The 18109-nt window shown below is 44.7% G+C and overlaps 1 protein-coding gene across 3 annotated transcripts in view; it reads left to right on the forward strand.

Annotated features, from left to right (window-relative positions):
* The first annotated feature begins 2802 nt into the window (after positions 1-2802).
* Positions 2803-18109, forward strand: part of UBE4B (ubiquitination factor E4B) — a 34665-nt gene continuing 19358 nt past the window's right edge. The window contains exons 1-8 of one of the 3 annotated variants that reach the window (XM_068171532.1): positions 2803-3082; positions 9264-9441; positions 12069-12204; positions 12738-12825; positions 13808-13952; positions 14511-14739; positions 15196-15606; positions 16461-16574. In XM_068171532.1, the coding sequence (XP_068027633.1) occupies positions 3059-3082; positions 9264-9441; positions 12069-12204; positions 12738-12825; positions 13808-13952; positions 14511-14739; positions 15196-15606; positions 16461-16574 (1325 nt within the window). In that variant the 5' untranslated portion in view covers positions 2803-3058. The remainder of the gene's footprint in view (positions 3083-9263; positions 9442-12068; positions 12205-12737; positions 12826-13807; positions 13953-14510; positions 14740-15195; positions 15607-16460; positions 16575-18109) is intronic. The other 2 variants (XM_068171533.1, XM_068171535.1) reach the window with 2 other exon arrangements.

Genomic DNA, 18109 nt, shown 5'->3' on the forward strand with positions numbered 1-18109 from the left:
TTTATTTTTCAAAATGCTTCTCTTTAAGGTGTGGACTAATTTACTTGCTTGTGTCTTTCACACTGTGGTGTGAGGCACCATATTGTGCCAGAGCTGCTTTGTTCTCAAAAATAATTAAGTTGAGCTTACCAGAGGAAACAAGCCTGTAGTCAAATCCCAGAACCATGAAGATAGGTCTGAGTGGTCCACGAAGATTCCAGTCTGCAAAATAATTGAACTCTGTAAGCACATATACAGAGGGAAAACAGCGCTGCTTTAGTTCAGCTTTGTTTGCATACAACTGTTAATTAGATTAAATGTTTTTCTTTATGACCGTGTGCATATTGCACAGAAAAGTTTTTCTTGTGTGAACATCTAAGTTGTCAGGTAAACTAGGTAGTTACAAATTAAATGAGTTGTTGCATATTGTTGAAGAACGTAGCTTAAGTTTAGTAACTTAATTACTTTGTATGAAAAAAATAGTCCCTGACATTTTGAAACAAGTAAAAAAATGTAGTCCATGACATTTTGAACCACCTTTCTGATACTTCTTACCCATTCAAAATGCTTAATTCCCCGGCAGAGTCAGACAAAAATCTGTTGAAGCATGGAGGGCTTTTGGTTAGATTGACGCCCTCCCCTAATTACTAGACTTGTATAAATTTAGCCTGGTTTCCAAAATCAAAAGCAAAGGACTAACAGCCTTTATACATTTAGGGAAATGTGGGGCCCAGCAGTAACATGCCTGGCGTTTATGCTGTGGATCCTGACAGCGTCTTCCTTCTGGAACTGAGTGGTTTCATTTGCTTGAAAACAAAGCTGCTGTTGGGGTGTTCCGTTAGCAGGAATCACAAACTGGGGCTCACATCCGTTAGCCAAATGCCGCAGCAGGCAGTTTTCTGCGCCGCCGGATGGCGCTTCTGCAGCGCGCTGCTCCCCCCTGAACTTGGCAGGCTCTCCGCGAGCGACGGGTCAAGGGTTGAAGCGCAGGCATCCTCACACTGCTTCCAAGCTGCGCTCTCCAGTAAAACCGCTCTGAGACGCAGTACAGAAAGGCAGTAATGACCTTGAAGGACAAGAACAGAACTCCCCAGAGAAGCACTTGCAGGGTTTCATTCAAAGGTGTTTCAGACCACTTCAATTATCTTAAAAAAAAAAAAAATCCCAAGGAGATAAACACAAAATGAAGTGTAATCTAAAAATCAAAGTTAACAATGTGCATCTATTCTATAAAAAGACTGGCAATATAGATAATGGTCCAAGTACTGGTTTCCTTTCTGAGCACCCTGGTTAAGTCATCAAAATATTTTGTCCAAAAAAAAAAAAAATCAATAAAGTACATTAAAGATGTATATGAAAACACAAGGCCAGATAGCCTAACTGCCTCATCTCTGCATTTAAAAATGGATCAATTCTACTGCTATATAATTATTTGCAGCACGTATGAAAATATGTCCTAATAGCTCATATGGATCAGTTTAGCTCCATCTTAAGAGCATCCAGCTTTTATGGGATTCTTTGCCTTGCTGACTCAAATCACAGTGCCCCGTGCACGCTCGCTGTTCAGGTCATATTGTTACTGACTGTTCATCCTGAGCTAAAAACTTGCTGATGCAACCCTCAACTCGTTTATCCTTTGCCAAAAGAGCAACTTTGAAAAATCCTTTTCTCTTTCATCTATGCGTATTATAACTCAAACAAGATGAGCTGGGGGTGAGCCTCCAATGTACTTACATGTAACCTGGCCGTTTGTTCTGTAGCTGAGTTTCATTTCTAGTGTGAGGAAAAAGATGAATATCTTCCAGAAATATAGTACTTTGTGGTGTAATGAGGGAATTAGGTGCAGAAAAGTTTGTAATAAGGAAAAAAAAAAAAAACTTCATGTTCAAACTACACTTAGAAAAGGCTGAGACCAAGCGCTCAATGGGGTCTTGGCATCTTGTTTTTTCCTTGGTATGTTACTCAGCTCGCAATAATTAGATTTAGATCCTGTGAATTCTCAGTCGCTCATCACTGAGAAGGCGTTAATATTTACGGGCCCATTAGAGAGGGAAGCCGTCAGCAGCTTGACCCTCCCTGGATCGCGGCGTCCCTCAGCGGCAGCTGCCCCCTTCCGGGCCTTGTTGCCGCTCCCGTTCCCGCCTCTCCCGGACCCCACACGGACACCGGGGCCGCTTGCCCCGGGCCGCTCCCGAGCCCCTCACGAACCGGGGCCTCTCACGAACTGGGGCCGCTCCCGAGCCCCGAGCCCCTCACGAACCGAGCCCCTCACTAACCGGGGCCGCTCCCGAGCCCCTCACGAACCGGGGCCCCTCACGAGCCCCGAGCCCCTCACGAACCGGGGCCGATCACGAACCGGGGCCGCTCCCGAGCCCCGGGCCCCTCACGAACCGGGGCCGCTCCCGAGCCCCGAGCCCCTCACGAACCGGGGCCGCTCCCGAGCCCCGGGACCCTCACGAACCGGGCCCCTCCCGAGCCCCTCACGAACCGGGGCCGCTCCCGAGCCCCGGGACCCTCACGAACCGGGCCCCTCCCGAGCCCCTCACGAACCGGGGCCGCTCCCGAGCCCCGAGCCCCTCACGAACCGGGGCCGCTCCCGAGCCCCTCACGAGCCCCGGGCCCGCCTTTCCCGGGCCCCGCCCAGGCCCCGCCCCTCCCGCCCCTCGGGCCGCTGCCATTGGCCGGCGCGGCGCGCGCGCGGCCCCGGCGTGCCCGGCCCCCCGGGGGTCACGTGATCCCCAAGATGGCCGCCGCCGCCCTGTTGTTTTGATGAATAATCTCTGCGCGGGGCAGCGGCCGCGGGCGGGCGGGGGCCGGGGTCGGGAGCTCTGAGGGGCGCGGGGGCACCGGGAGGGCCGCTTCCCCTCGGCCGCGGCGGCAGCCGGGGCGCGGGTGGGCGGCGGGGAGCGGGCCGGGGGCGGCGGTGCTGCCGGCGGGCGAGGCGCGGCGCGGTCGCCCCGGAGATGCCCTTGTGAGGCGGTCCGGGGGGCAGCGGCGGCAGGAGAGCGCTGCCTCGCAGCGGCCCCGCGGCGGGGCGGAGGAACGCGCCCCTCCTCCGGGCACCATTAAGAGGAAGGCGATGGAGGAGCTGAGCGCGGACGAGGCGAGTGCGCGGGGCCGGGGCCTGAGGGGCGGGTGGGCCCGCGGGGAGGGGGCGCCGGGCTGTGCTGGGCCCCGCTCGGAGCCGAGGGTGCGCAAGGAAAGATCCTGACGAGCTCTGCCTTCGCCCCGTGGCTGTGCTCGGTGTTTTTCTCTTTCCTCCTGTCCCCGGGCTGTCCCTGACCCGCGACCCCCCGGCTCGGCCGTGGGGTTGGGTTGCTGCTCTCCTGGTTAATTGTTTATTCTCTGCTTCCATCTGCTAGGTAGCCTTTGTCTGCAGCGTGTTCCCCCTCTGTGTCACAGCTAGGCGTTTATGTGTTTGTTCTTTGTGTGTGATTTGAAACACTCAACCTTTTAACGTAGTAAAACACTTGGAATTTTCCTTCCCTAGACTCTTTGCTGAGAAGCAAGATGGGTGTGTTCGTGGTCTTATATTTAGTATCATTTCTTCTTGAAGCAGCTTGAATCAGGCTTGTCAGTTTTCCGCTGTCTCCTTTGATTTTCTTTATTTTTTCAAGCTCTTCGTCTCTCGCTGAAGAATTCTAGTGTGATGCTGTAGTTGGCAAACATCTATAATGTATATATTCTATTCACATAGGATAAGGTGAACTATTCCTTGTTTCTTTCTTTTAAAGAATGCTACGTCCCTTGTTTTTTAATATAGAATAAGGTCTTAAGTTTTGCCCATATATTAGAGGATTTCTAAATTAATTATTTGGGTTATTATAGCAGGATCCAGGGAGTTTCCCACAGATCCTGTGTAATCCTGAAATCAAAGTGTATTGTATTGGACCTGCTGCAACACAGGCTCAGTGCTGTGTTTATATTCCAGGGAGGATCAAAAGAAGCTATTTTTATTCTGCCCATATCTTATAGTGGGATTCCAGAGCAGGATGGCTGCTGTTGTCACTTAGATTTGTATTCCAAAAAGTTGGGATGTTTTTGATGATGTTGTCTGTCGCGATTTAGCAATCCTGCTGTGTTGCATCATGATCTAGGAGAAAATACTTTGTGCTGTTTACTTGATGAAGGTCCTCCTACTCTGGAAGCGCTGAGAAAAGGAGAACAGTTGCCATGTTGGGAGGAGTGGGATGGGACACTGCTGGTGTAAGTCTACTGTGAAAAAGGGTCTCCAGTTTTACAGGTGTATTTCATGAGTACTTTGTTTACACGCAGTTCTTGTCATTGTTAAACATTGAGGTGTTTTATGATTAATTTCAGAATTATTTCACCTGTGTAGGCTTACTTGTGTCACTGCCTCAGCACATTACTGACATCATCAAAACCACTGCATCATGGGTCTGAGGCTGCAGGAAAGGAGTTCTCCAGTGAGGACTCATCCACCTTTTTTGGCCAAATGTTTGTCTCGAGCGACTTTTCCACGTCCTTCTTGTCCAGTTCAGCAAGGACCAAACCAAATGGTCTTTTAGGTGATTGCTTGTGACAATCTTGTATCATTTTAAAGGAGTCACGGTGTCACTTCTTGTTATTAATGGATCGCTCACTGCAAAGTCAGAGCCAAGTCGATTTTAATTTTCCTCCACGTCTCCACTTTGCTGTTACTTGGCATGGTGGGCCTGGATCAGACTATACTGAAAAATAACCTTCTGAAATATACTAAAGGTGACTTCTTCAGATTCAGACTTTTTATCAGGCAATGAGTGAAGGTGAGAGAATACCTAACGGAAGTTTAATTGCAAGGCTCTTACAGATAAGGTTATCTTCTGCTATCAAACCATAATTAAATATAACACTAACGGGTTGTAGCTTAAAAAGAAGAGATACACAATTGATCATACACATATTTTAGTTTCAAGAAGATATTTTCCCCTCCTGTTAACAGTGTCTCTCCATGACATTTCTCGGTGTTAGCTTTGTTAATGCACTATAAGTTGTAATTCATTACAGACCATAAAATTTTTAGAAGGGTGCAGAAAGAAATTTCCTTCTTAATATGTGAGTTTTAGCACAGTAGATAGCACAAGATGAGAACAGGGACTTCACAGAAAAAAAGCAGAATCTAGCTAAATGTAGCATAAAGTGGGAAAGAACGTTGTGAGTTTGTCCTCTCCCAACATGTACGTGATTTTTGAGTAGCATTTTCTGAGAACATGACCACTATGACCAGAAAAGTGAAGCACTTCTTAAGCCAGTTTAACATGCTCTAATGAATACAAGAAAAATAAAGCTATCAATTCAAATTTCCCTTTATTGTACAGATTTGGAACTCTTCCCCATTATGGTTGAATAGGAAATTTCTTTTCAGTCTCACTAAGCAATTGCCACTCTAGCAGATACCAATACGTTGGTTTTTTTTAAACGGGGAATGTGTGAGCCTGAGGGACTAGTCTTCCTGCTTGTATCTTTATTACCTGGTGCCAAATTAAATTATCAGTCAACCATCTTTAGCAGGGTGCTCTTTTTTACGTTTTTTGCTGTGGTGCATGCAGCTAACAGCTTTTAAGAAGTCCATTTAGATCAAAAACGTATTTCTGAAAACTGCTCTTTATTGATGCAGTCCAGATGTGTCCAGCAAAAACTGTACTAGACTGTACTAGTTAAAAAGCAATGTACCTTCCCCATTCAGCCAATTAGGTTTTTTTAAAAAAATTAGGCTTTTAAACTGTGTGTTCTGGAGCTGTGCTCTGCGGGGAAGATGGGATGTGGAGCAAGCAATGCCCATGTAATAGTTAAGACTGAAAACCTTGTCACTATTAGGTAAAATAATGGCACATAACAGCTTTGTCATATGTCACTGGCTCAGGTCTGAAATCAAGGCTTGGGGACTATTCAAATACCCTAATTCCCTAAAACATTGTTTGAGACCCCAGCTTTGTGCTGCTGGGTGGTAATTTGGGGTGTCATTCAGGCTGAAATGGGAACAGGTTATTGGAGGGAACTCCCACATTTCTGACCCGGGGTTTGTGTTTTGTGAAGGCAACAGGTTGGGGTCTCATTTGTCCCTTGTGTTGGGCAAACAAACTGTGTCTCCTGCGTCCCCAGCTGTGTCCTCAGCATAAAGCCCATCTTCCCTCCTCTCCCTGCTGTTCAGCTCCAAGGTACAGGGAATTAACTGGATAGAATGTGTCCACCAATTTTATACCATCTTTTCAAACTTGGCCTTTTTAGCATAGTATTTCTCCTCTTTTGTCTCTTACTTAAAACTTCCTAGTTTTCAGATCAAACTTCAGGTTCCTGTATTAATTTTATATAAGCACAGAGGAATATGACAGCTCGGGGTATCCAAGAACCTGATCTGGTCCTTTAACATGTGCTCCACGTACCCTCAGTTATGAAAGCTGTAGCTGTCAGTGGTAAAAATATTAAGAGTTTGTTTATATTTTAACATTACTTTGTTCAGCAGTAAGGAAGGTAATTGCAATTTTCCCATCATCCTTAAAGGGGCAGGGAAAAATATTGTATTAATTTTTATTGCAATATCTTAAAGCAGCAGAAAGCTGTGCAGATTTCTTGTTCTAGGCCCTCTTCAGACTGTTTTGCAGGGCAGGTTACAGTCTGGGGGACTGGTCCCTAAGAAAGGCGGGTGCTTGATGGACTGAGAGTGACAAAGACAAGGCAGAAGATTTGTCAGGGTGTCCTCCTGTTTCAGCAGTGCTGACTGCAGTGGATTTGCTGTAGCTTGGGCATGGATCTTGCCTAGCAAGGGAAGGGAAGGAATGCCAAGTGCCACTAGTGTCCTCAATTATCTGCCTGGCACTGGGAGAGGGTGAAGAGGGGACCTTGTTTGACTAATCAATTGGACTAGACTTGTGAATTAATTAATAAATGTATTGGTTGTCATCTCTGTCTCTTTCTCCTCACATATCCTTCCTTACATCTGATTTGGAACTAGCTAGCATTAAGATCCCCTGTTTTGCTTGACAAGGAGGAAGGATTAGAGATTCTATTCATAGCTATTTTTTTGAGCCTTAAAAAAAAAATTTAGCTGCCTTCCATGTTCATGTAGTGACACCTGTCGTGGAGGGAGATGTAGTTGCAGACACTGTTTTCCCACAGTTTTTGAAGTCTGATTTAATTTGATCTGTTCTTCTTCCTGTTGGAGTAGGTTTCACAGGCCATTAAATGATACAGAAATGTAGTGTAGACATTGACTTGACACAAATCTTTTGTTCACTCTTTCAGTTGCCTGGCAGTTCTTTAGGACTATGAGCAGAAATGAAAACTTTTAAGTTGTGTGCAATGCTTGAGTGTCATAATACAAAGAGAATAACAGGAATTGCTGATTTTTGCAGGGAGTTGACATCCTCAAATATGATACTTTTATTTTGGGCCTATTTCAAGCCAAAGATGTAGGCTTTGGGCACAGATCCTGCAAGGCAGCCTGTGAGAATAAATGATATGTTTTCTGATTTTTGTTTATGTGAAGTTTAAAGCATTATAAATCTAGTTTTATAAGTTTTATTTTGTATATTTCTCATGTATAATACTAGTGTTATGGGATCACATACTAGTGTTATGGGATCACATACTGGTATTAATAAGTAGGTTCATAGCAGTTTTCTGTAGTTGGATTTTGAAGGCAGATGCTTCTCTGTCTTAAAAGGAATATACAAAAACTGTTTTTAAAATTTTTTTTGTAATGGAATGCCTCTAGGTGATAAGAGGATGTTTTTACTTGTCAAGGTGCTTCTGTCCAGCACACAGGATGTGTGTTTTTGGTGTTGTAGTTCTGTTTTGGATTAATTTGGACAGTGGTGGTCTTGAATAACTTTCAACTGGACCTTCTTTAGTGCGGCTGTGTTGGTATCATGCGGTGTGAAGTTAAAGGTCACATTCATGTTGTCCCTTTTATCACATTAACGTGGTTTGTCAAATGCCAAAGTAAATGGGGAGGAGTGTTGCAGGTTTTGAAATTGCTGAGCCATAAACGTTAAACTGGTCTTACACAACCCCTCGAGGGACAAACACAGCGTTCCCAGTGCAAATGGTTTTCCAAGGCAGCAAATACATGCTTAAAATTTGAACATGGAGGGTACTGTAGTGCTGTGACACAGAGCAGAGGAAGGGCAGCCAGCCCAGCTCCACAGAGCAGGCTTCAGGTAAGGCTCCAGTGTCTGCCTTTGCAGGAGACAGGGGGGTTCACTGGGCTCCTCTACCTGAGAGAGGGGTTCACTGGGCTCCTCTACCTGACAGAGGGGTTCACTGGGCTCCTCTCTGTGACAGGGGGTTCACTGGGCTCCTCTACCTGAGAGAGGGGTTCACTGGGCTCCTCTACCTGACAGAGGGGTTCACTGGGCTCCTCTCTGTGACAGGGGGTTCACTGGCTCCTCTCTGTGACAGGGGGTTCACTGGCTCCTCTCTGTGACAGGGGGGTTCACTGGGCTCCTCTACCTGACAGAGGGGTTCACTGGGCTCCTCTCTGTGACAGGGGGTTCACTGGGCTCCTCTACCTGACAGAGGGGTTCACTGGGCTTCTCTACCTGAGAGAGGGGTTCGCTGTCTCCTCTCCCGGGCAGGGGGTTCACTGTCTCCTCTCCCGGACAGGGGGTTCACTGTCTCCTCTCCTGGGCAGGGGGTTCACTGGCTCCTCTACCTGACAGAGGGGTTCACTGTCTCCTCTCTGTGACAGGGGGTTCACTGGGCTCCTCTACCTGACAGAGGGGTTCACTGTCTCCTCTCCCAGGCAGGGGGTTCACTGGCTCCTCTACCTGACAGAGGGGTTCACTGTCTCCTCTCTGTGACAGGGGGTTCACTGGCTCCTCTCTGTGACAGGGGGGTTCACTGTCCCCTCTCCCGGGCAGGGGGTTCACTGGCTCCTCTCTGTGACAGGGGGGTTCACTGTCCCCTCTCCCGGGCAGGGGGTTCACTGGCTCCTCTCTGTGACAGGGGGGTTCACTGTCCCCTCTCCCGGGCAGGGGGTTCACTGGCTCCTCTCTGTGACAGGGGGGTTCACTGTCCCCTCTCCCGGGCAGGGGGTTCACTGGCTCCTCTCCCGGACAGGGGGTTCACTGTCCCCTCTCCCTGGCAGGGGGTTCACTGGCTCCTCTCTGTGACAGGGGGGTTCACTGTCCCCTCTCCCGGGCAGGGGGTTCACTGGCTCCTCTCTGTGACAGGGGGTTCACTGGCTCCTCTCCCTGGCAGGGGGTTCACTGGCTCCTCTCTGTGACAGGGGGTTCACTGTCCCCTCTCCCGGGCAGGGCGTTCACTGGCTCCTCTCCCTGCAGATCCGGCGGAGGCGCCTGGCGCGGCTGGCAGGAGGCTCCTCGTCCCAGCCCACCACCCCGCTGACGTCCCCGCAGAGAGAGACCCCGCCGGGCGCAGCCCCAGCGCCGGGGCCCTCGCACAGCCTGGGCCTCAATGTGCACAGCATGACCCCAGCTACCTCTCCCATCGGGGCATCAGGTAGGCTGGCAGCTCCTGGGTGCTCCTCGTGTGTCCGTGCCCGTTCCTTACTCAGCTCCTCGCTGTGCGACCTGCTCTGGTGCTGCTGCCCTCCTGCGCTTACTGAAAGTCATTTTCAGAAACAAATGTTGCAAAACGGTGAAGGAAGGTACTTTTTGTTGTAGTTTTCCAATTATAATGGTTTTCCATTTATTCCATTTATAGTTGTTTCCAGGTGTGAGGAAACTCATGGCATTTACAATATGGGTTACCAAAGCTTGAAAAAGTTTGTAATAAAGTTTATTATTACACAATATTATGGAAAAGATGTGTCAAGGAGACAGGAAAATCCCTTTCAAGTCTTGCAACACAATTTCTATTGATTGGTTTCTAGGTACATTCTAGCAATCAGTCTCAAGTTAATTTTTGATCTTTAGTTGCAAGCAATCTGCAGAATTAAAAATAGCAAGCTGTGACTGGACATTGTCAGTGTAAGAATAAAGTGTTTGCTTTCTGCTTTGTATTACTTTGCTAATTTCACTGTTTACTGGAGGGAACACAAGATATTTACAAATTGTGTTTATTTCAGAAGATGCAACAAATAACTGATCTGTTAAAATCATACAAATGCAGCAAGCAGGGGAAGTTGGGAGGGTTGCTCTACAGAGAGGGGAAAGACAATATTCAGGTATTTATACCACATTTGACCTGACAGAAATTAATTTTGATTTCAAATTATCTGACTTAGAATTCAGGACAAATTGGCATGTATTCCGGTTTTGTGATCTTTATCTGAAAACTGAAATTGTTTTGCATGTTGTGTTACTAAGCTTAGAGGTTCTCAAAACCATCCCAAAACAAATGTCAAGATGGTTCTAACCAGGTTTCCAATATGATTTCTAACAGTTTAATAAAAATAACATTTTTCCATGATCTTTGATGAGCTTGCAGAATTCATTAACATTCACCTATTTGCTTCTTGAATTTTCTGGTTTTCCCTTTGGCAGTTAGAGTATTTTACAAGCTTAAATATTTTAGTTTAATTACAGTGCTGTTCAGAAATACCTAGAAGTGACTCCTTCCTGCTTGTTTTGTTTCCTTGCATCCAAAGCAGGACAGAGAAACGCTATCAAAAGCATTTCCTGAGATAAACTCACTGCAGATGGAATTTAACACTCTGTATTGTCCTCATGATTAAAGGCAGCAGTCCAGAGGTGGAGGTGACTTCTTTTTCTTCAGAACAGTGCAGAGTTCACTCACTGTGTTCCCTCAGCCTGTGGTTACATGACTGTTTTAATCCATCTGAGGTCCGCCTCTTGCTGAAAGGAGTGTTTGTTCCTCTGCTGTCCATGGCAGCTGTGTGATGAGGGGAATCATGGGCTTAATACCAGTGAAAACTAACCCAGGAAAGGTAAATGTTTAATTTTCAAACAGAAGAGGTCCTGATCCATCCTAGGGCACAACTCTGGATAAACAATACTGGCAGCAGAGCAGGAGGTGTAGAAATGCTCAGGTATTGGCAGACAGGTTTATTGAGGTTTGAAGTGCTCAGACAGTGAAGACCTTGGAGATTTCTGTTTTGAGAATTCCCCATCACATCAGGGTAAGAGCTTTGGTTAAACTGGGGAATGGATCAGGAAAAAATATTCATAACGGTTTACCTTGTGTGTTTATGTAGCATAAATGAAGACTCAGCTAATGCTGTGTGGTTTGCAGCAGTTCCTTTCAGCAGCAGACTGAAGTGACTGCAGAGGACTTTAATTCATTTGGACACACAGAGAGCAGCTCCAGCAGAATAGTGTCCTTGTAAGCATCCATTGTTCTAAGGAGTTGCCTGTCATGGTGAGATCAGACGTAGGAATCAATTTCATGGAAAATATAATTATTTTGTATGTATTCTGAAAATACCTTAGAAAACCTAAAACCAGTGTTATCAGTGACAACTAGAACTTCAGATGTCGGGTATTTTATTGTGTACCTGATCTAGCAAAGTAGAGATGCAAGTAAATTCTGGAAGATCTAGATGAAGAGATGGTAGGTTGAGGAGGGCTGTTAATGAGTGCTGCAGCATCACTGTTAAAGTACATTTTCCTGTCTGTAAGAGTAAGACCCCAAGGGAATGCAGAACAATGCAGTCCATTGCCCTGGTGGGTCCTGTTTACTCTGGTCTCTTTTGTCCACTGACTTATCCAGATTTTCTTTGGGAAGAGAGAGGAGGAGAGATGAAGAACTCAAGGAGTATTTGTTGCCCCTTTATAACTGATGATGTAACTCCATTGTAACGGGCCAGTGTTAAGCCCTGTTCTGACAGGACAGTCTTTAGAGGGGCTCTGACAATGTCTTAAGGTAGTAGGCACAGCAACCTTGTAATAGATCAGTTTTTATAGGAGTGGATCTCTGAGCACTTCATGGATGCAAGTTTATCTTTGTTCTTTGATGCAGGTAAGCATTCCTACATTGGTGCTGCAAAGGGAGGTAGAAAATGTGATTATCTGTAGTCAAATGTGGTTATTAACTTCTATTTGCTAATGCAGTGCTAAGGATGGTTAAAAGTTGGATTGAAAAACAGTATTTCCTCTCCTTTTGCATCCAATTAATGCAGTGCCTTCTCACTGCTCACAGTAATCTTGGTGGTGCCTTTTCTTTAGGAGTAGCCCACCGAAGCCAGAGCAGCGAAGGAGTGAGTTCCCTCAGCAGTTCTCCATCAAACAGCCTTGAAACCCAATCTCAGTCCCTCTCTCGGTCTCAGAGCATGGACATTGATAGTGTCTCCTGTGAGAAAAGGTAAAAAATACAGCTTGTAACAGCTGGCAAATATGCCAGTGCTGGTGTTCAAACCTCTTACAGGACAAGGCTCTGTCCTCCCCCCTCCCAGCTGTGTTAATGCAGTAGGGTTAATGCTTAAAAATCATACACTGTTTAGACCACTGTAATGCTTTCTCTAGCCTGGTTTTAATGGGAATTCCTGACCTAAAGTGGTGAAAGACAAAACATTATCTTAGACATTAACAGATAAGCATGTCTGGTGGGGGTAATTCTGCTACTCTATTTAAAAGAAAAAGGTTGTGGGATGTGATAGCTGTGTAGTTTGTATTGCCTGCTGAAGAAATTTAGAACTCTAATGTAATATGAGAAACATTTATCAACCAATGATTTTAATTGCTGTTTGTGCAGTGCTTTCTCTGCTGCATCTGCTTAAGATGACACTCGTAAGACGACATCTGCTTAAGGGGACACTCTTTCAGTCAGCATCTTACAGAAGACTGTCTGCAACTTCCTACAAGTTAATGGGCTTTTTCTCTTCTTTCCACTTCCAGTATGTCCCAGGTAGATGTGGATTCAGGAATTGAGAACATGGAGGTTGATGAGAACGACCGCAGAGAGAAACGGAGTCTGACGGACAAGGTGAGCCCGGGTTGTGCTGCCTGGAGGAGGTATGAGCTCGGTTACCTCCTTATATTGAACACAAACTTTTGAGAGGATGGAGCTAATCCTGGAACTAACCCTCAGGTGTCCTCGGCAAACAATTTCTTCACTGCATTTTCTCATTAAAATTTGTGTGAGGGGAAAAAAAAAGGTCAAAACTTCCAATATCAAAGCTGCGTTTTGATGTCTCAAATTGGTTTACAAAAGATATTTGAAAACTGACAAAAATTATTCTATATTCTATAACAAAGTGAACCATTAATGCCCACATCAATTTTTTTAATACACAGTAGGCCTGATGAAACATTTTTTAAGCAACTTTGAAGATGTTGCATCTTACTTGTATAGCACATGGTGGCCTACACACAAAGTACTGCTTCACATGTATGTTATGTATGCTGGAATAATGTTGTGTAATAAGGTTTTCTTCTGGATATTAAAAGAAAATCTGTAAGAAATAGATATCAAGTTTTAGAGAGATGGTAGAACCCTTTAAAGTAGAAAAAGAAAGCAAGTACAAAGCTCTAATCCACTCCTCAAATTGTCTTTTCTGTCATTTGATTTTAAGGCCCATGTGAAATAGAGCCATAAAGAAATGGGACCTCAGTTTAGTGAAGTTTCTACCACAAACCTTGCAGTGCTCATTAGATGTCTTTGCTTTTTCTGCCCTGTCAGAGACAGTTATAAGGTCAGTTGGTAAAGCCTGTCCTGAAGCCACAGCAGCAGTGCTGCCACAGGATCCTTGGGCATCCTGAGCTGCAGGCAGGCACTCACAGCCTCCCCTGGGCACTGGACAGCCTCCACTCAGTGGAGGGACACTCCTGCACTCAGGGCTGGGGGGAGCAGGGAAAGGAGATCAAACCTTCCGAGTTAAGCTGCAGCCTCTGAACGAAGATCTGTACCTGGCTGTACGTGGACTAATAAAAGTGCAGATCAGGTGTTGATTGCTTTGTTCCCCCAGGAACCTCTGTCGGGGTCAGAAGTGTCGGAGGAACAAGCTCTACAGCTGGTCTGTAAGATCTTCAGGGTCTCTTGGAAGGACCGAGACAGAGACGTTATTTTCCTGAATTCACTCTCTGCCCAGTTCAAGCAGAACCCAAAGGAAGGTGGGTTGCTGAGCAGGAGGCACTGGCTGCTTCAGTTTATTTTTCCAGAAATGTTTTAATGAATTAAAGGAATGTCTTGCATCACAGTAGACCTCTCACAGTTAATTTGATAAACCAAAATTTCCTGATTATTTTATGTAATAGACTGTATATTCTATGTTAGCTGTAAGGTATACCAAAAAAATTGTTATTTTGTGTGTGGGGGTATGTGCATGATTTGTTTTCCTTTCTTTGACACAACTTGCCCAGCTCAACAGCAGGGTGAGAAAATGAGTGGAACACACAAGACAACTTTAATAACTGACTGTAGGAGTATTAAGTCATCTATGATCTTCTGTGTTTTCCATAAAGGCTGTATTTTTTTGTAGCTGTAATTCCAGAACTTAGGCTAATACAGACAGTGATAATTACCGATGTGTCAGTGCGTTGTTTTTGTCAAAAACAGCGCTCAATTCACAGAAGTCTGTTTCTGTCCTTTTTTTCTCTGCTAATATTTACACCTGACTCCTGTGTAGATGAAGACTGAGGTGAGGATATTGATTCTTTTCTTCTTAACAGTGTTTTCAGATTTTAAGGACTTAATCGGGCAGATTTTGATGGAAGTGCTGATGATGTCCACCCAGGCAAGGGATGAGAACCCCTTTGCCAGCCTGACAGCCACCTCCCAACCCATTGCTGCAGCTGCCCGCTCTCCTGACAGAAGCCTGATCTTAAATATGGGCTCCAACCCTGGAAGCAGCCCCATGTTCTGTAATGTGGGCTCCTTTGGTTCCAGCTCGTTGTCCAGGTGACTTCTGATTGTAACTGAATGCTGATTTCACTTGAATTGATAGACTAGAAGAGAGAAAAGGGCATAGAAGAGTCCCAAAAACAATAAATAGAATGGATTTTTAAAGTTTTTCAGTCTTTTTCATGTGAGTGTCCCTCCATTTCACCATTTTTGATTACACTGCCATGGCTAGGAATGTATTTGATAGATTCAAGCCATGTAACTGTTTTCTGCTGAGAAGTATTCCTAACTTGCATCACGAAGGCCGTGATTTTTAAAAGTGTGTAGATTGTGACATAGATTTATTGAACAACAGTAGAAAATAATAATGTGTGTGAGCTGCAAAAATATTGCTGAAGAGTCATCAGAAGAGCAAGAACTTCTCTTGCTCATTTTATCTTTTTCACCCTTTTTCTGCACATCCTAAATTGTTGCTTTTGTTTTTTTTTCTTTTTCCCCCTGTAACTGGTTTAGTCTCTATGGGACTAGTCCAGCTCCTCCTACCAATTTCACAAGCTATGTACCAATGACTGGTTCATCTCTTACCCCACCAGCCAGTTCAGTTGCCACCCCAGCAGTGCCTCCCATTTCTGTCAGCTCTCAGCTGCCAGCAGCCAGCCCCTCGTGGACGCAGCCTTCCTCTGCGCGGTACCACCCCTACACCGTGGCCCATTCCGGAGGCTCTGCAGCCGCTGCCGTGCCGCGCTCCTTGAGCATTTCCATCCCATCTAGTTCTCCAAGTCCTCCAGCCGTGGCTGCTGGCCCTCCAGCCATGCCAGTCGTCACATCCAGACACAGGCCCACAGCCATGGGTCCGCCTTTGTTTACTGCCTCACCGGGTGCCTTGCGCAGGCGTCCTTCCTTACAGAGCAGGATTCCTCCTAGGTATTGCACAAGGGCAGAGCGTGTTTGCTGTGTGCCCTGCAGGGTGTGGCATCAGCCTGCAGTATGGAAGAACTTACGTTTGTGCTGAGCTCACCCTACTGACCCCGAGTTGATTTCTGCGTTTGGGTTTGTTCTAATTCCTTGACTTACTAACGAGGTGTCTTTGACCTGCTTGTGTGCCTTTGAGGTGTGATGTAATTGCTTTAAAGGTAGCAATATGGTTTTGATTTCTTCCTCTTTGTAGATCCATTCCAGTTAAACGATAAGCTTTCTGTTCAGTTGCTGCTGCTGGATGGTAAACCACATAAAACTCCTGCCTCAAAATCGGTTTTCCCAGTAGGGCCTTAGTTAATTTGTTGAATGCTGTTACTTGCTGGACCGGCTTGGATTTGATTCCCTGGTGCATAGATTTAAATTACAGATCAGCATGTTTCAGAATGCCAGGATAAGTACCACTGCTTTTCCTCTCTTGGCCGTTCCTGGAATCCCTTGTTCCTGCAGGAGGGAGAAGCAAAGAAACAAGGTTTTGAGACCACAGCTTTAAAGCCATTAGCTTAGAAATGTAATATTATTCAGTCATGTCTAAACATTCCACTTTAGCCATAATTTTTATTTGGTCTCAAAAGTTCTTTCTCAGTTTTTGAGTTGTAAATGTGTGGTGTTTATGATACCTGAATAACTTGTAGTAGTGTAACAAAGCATGTTAGTGTGGTCCTGGTTTTTCTAACATGGAGTTACCTGTTGTCTGCACGTTTAGAGAAGATGATTTTTGACAGACCTAAAAGAAAAGCTACCATTTACTTTTTCTTCTGGCTTAAAAAATCTCATAGCCTTTTCCATTTTTGTTGTGGTAGTTTATACGACAACCCTTTCTCCCTCCTCCTTCTTGCTGTTTCTGATGTGTCTGAGGACAGTAGTGATGAAGAAAATGAAGACGATGATTTTTCTTGTGTCCAGTTTGGGTCCAGGTATTGAAGAAATAGAATGTAACCTGCATGTTTGGTTGTTTAGGAACTAACAGCCTGTAGTGTCAAGTGATCTTCAAAGTAGTTTGGGGAACAGCTGAAGCCGAGGCTCGTTAAGTTGGTGTGTAAACATGTGTAATGAGTGCAGTTAGTCAGCTCTCCTTTGGAGACATGACTAAGGGAAATAAATGTTCATCATACAGTCTTCTAGGCCTAATGAACTGCTTCTGAGATGTTTGAGTAGAGCTTCTCTTGGGCTGTGTGAGTAGAAGGAACAGTATTTGCCCTTGGCTGTAGTTTTAAATCCCATCATGTGCATGTTTTCCTCTGAAAAACTGGAAAATGAGAGCAAGGGTTAACATGCACCTTCCAAGTTCCATCTCCTCTTTTCTACTTCAGTTTGATTTCAGGACAGTGAACTTGATGACACAGATGTAGGAGGGCTTAGTGTACGTGGAATTTAGGATTATTTTCCCCACTGTTTAGTTTTTATCCTGTTGGTGATTCAATCCAAATGTTGGATTGAGTTGCCTAGCTTTGGATAGGATTTCTGCTGTGCTTCTGAGGTTTTAGTGTGTTTATTGTGTCCTGGCATTTTGCAGACAGCGGTAAGTTGTTGGAATATAAACACAGTGGCTGAACAAGTATTCAACAACTGGCATGCTGAAAACACCAAGGCATTCAATGTGTGTGAAGGATGTGTGAGCTTTGTGTTAGAATAGTTGGAGTTACTGCTGCAGTGAAATCTTTAGCAGAAGGACTGTAGAACTAGTAGGTTTTTATATAAATTTATGTTCTTAAAAGAGTATTTATTAAGCTGGATGTGAGAATTCAAGAGATTTAAAAAAGAGACCATTAAAAAAACCCCATGTGCACGATTTTGTGGTTACTGAGCACTATTTCAATAGAGCTGTGTTTTACATGGGCTAGTTTTAATTGAATAACTGAAAACATCTCTCTGCAAACAGAGATTGCTGCTATTAGAATGTTGTGTTTCTTAAGCATCTGGTAGCTCAGCATGTGAACAGTAATAACCTTTCCTGGATTTATTGGTTGGACTGTAAAGTTTGCACAATAGATTGGTATGGCTCAATTATGGAAATGTAAATTATTTTACAGTTTAAAGGAAATTCCAGTTCTGACAGTTTGTAGTTTAAAATATATTTTTTAAAAGCGGCATTTAAGGAAACCAGTAGTCTTATTTTCCAGTTTATGATTTGAGGCTTATAAATTGGTCTTCACTCAAATCTATCCTGACTGTACACAGACTTTTCTTTGAGAATTGCAGCAGACCATCCAAGTAATTGCTGGTTTTTAGATTTCATTTACATGAAGTCAATATATCATGTCTCTAATTTCTTCTGTAAAATGAGGATGTTGTTTTTAATTAACTTTGTCAAGCATTTAGTTGAGATAACAAGTCTGAGATTGAGAGTTGTGGGTCTGTTCTCACTTTTGTGTTCAATTTCTCTCATCTCAAGGATGGCTTTGGTTTTGTGGGTTTATTTTTTATTTACAATATCAGTTTTCTTTTCCCC

The sequence above is a fragment of the Anomalospiza imberbis genome, chromosome 23 (genome assembly GCF_031753505.1).
Source record: "Anomalospiza imberbis isolate Cuckoo-Finch-1a 21T00152 chromosome 23, ASM3175350v1, whole genome shotgun sequence".
NCBI classification, from domain to species: Eukaryota; Metazoa; Chordata; class Aves; order Passeriformes; family Viduidae; genus Anomalospiza; species Anomalospiza imberbis.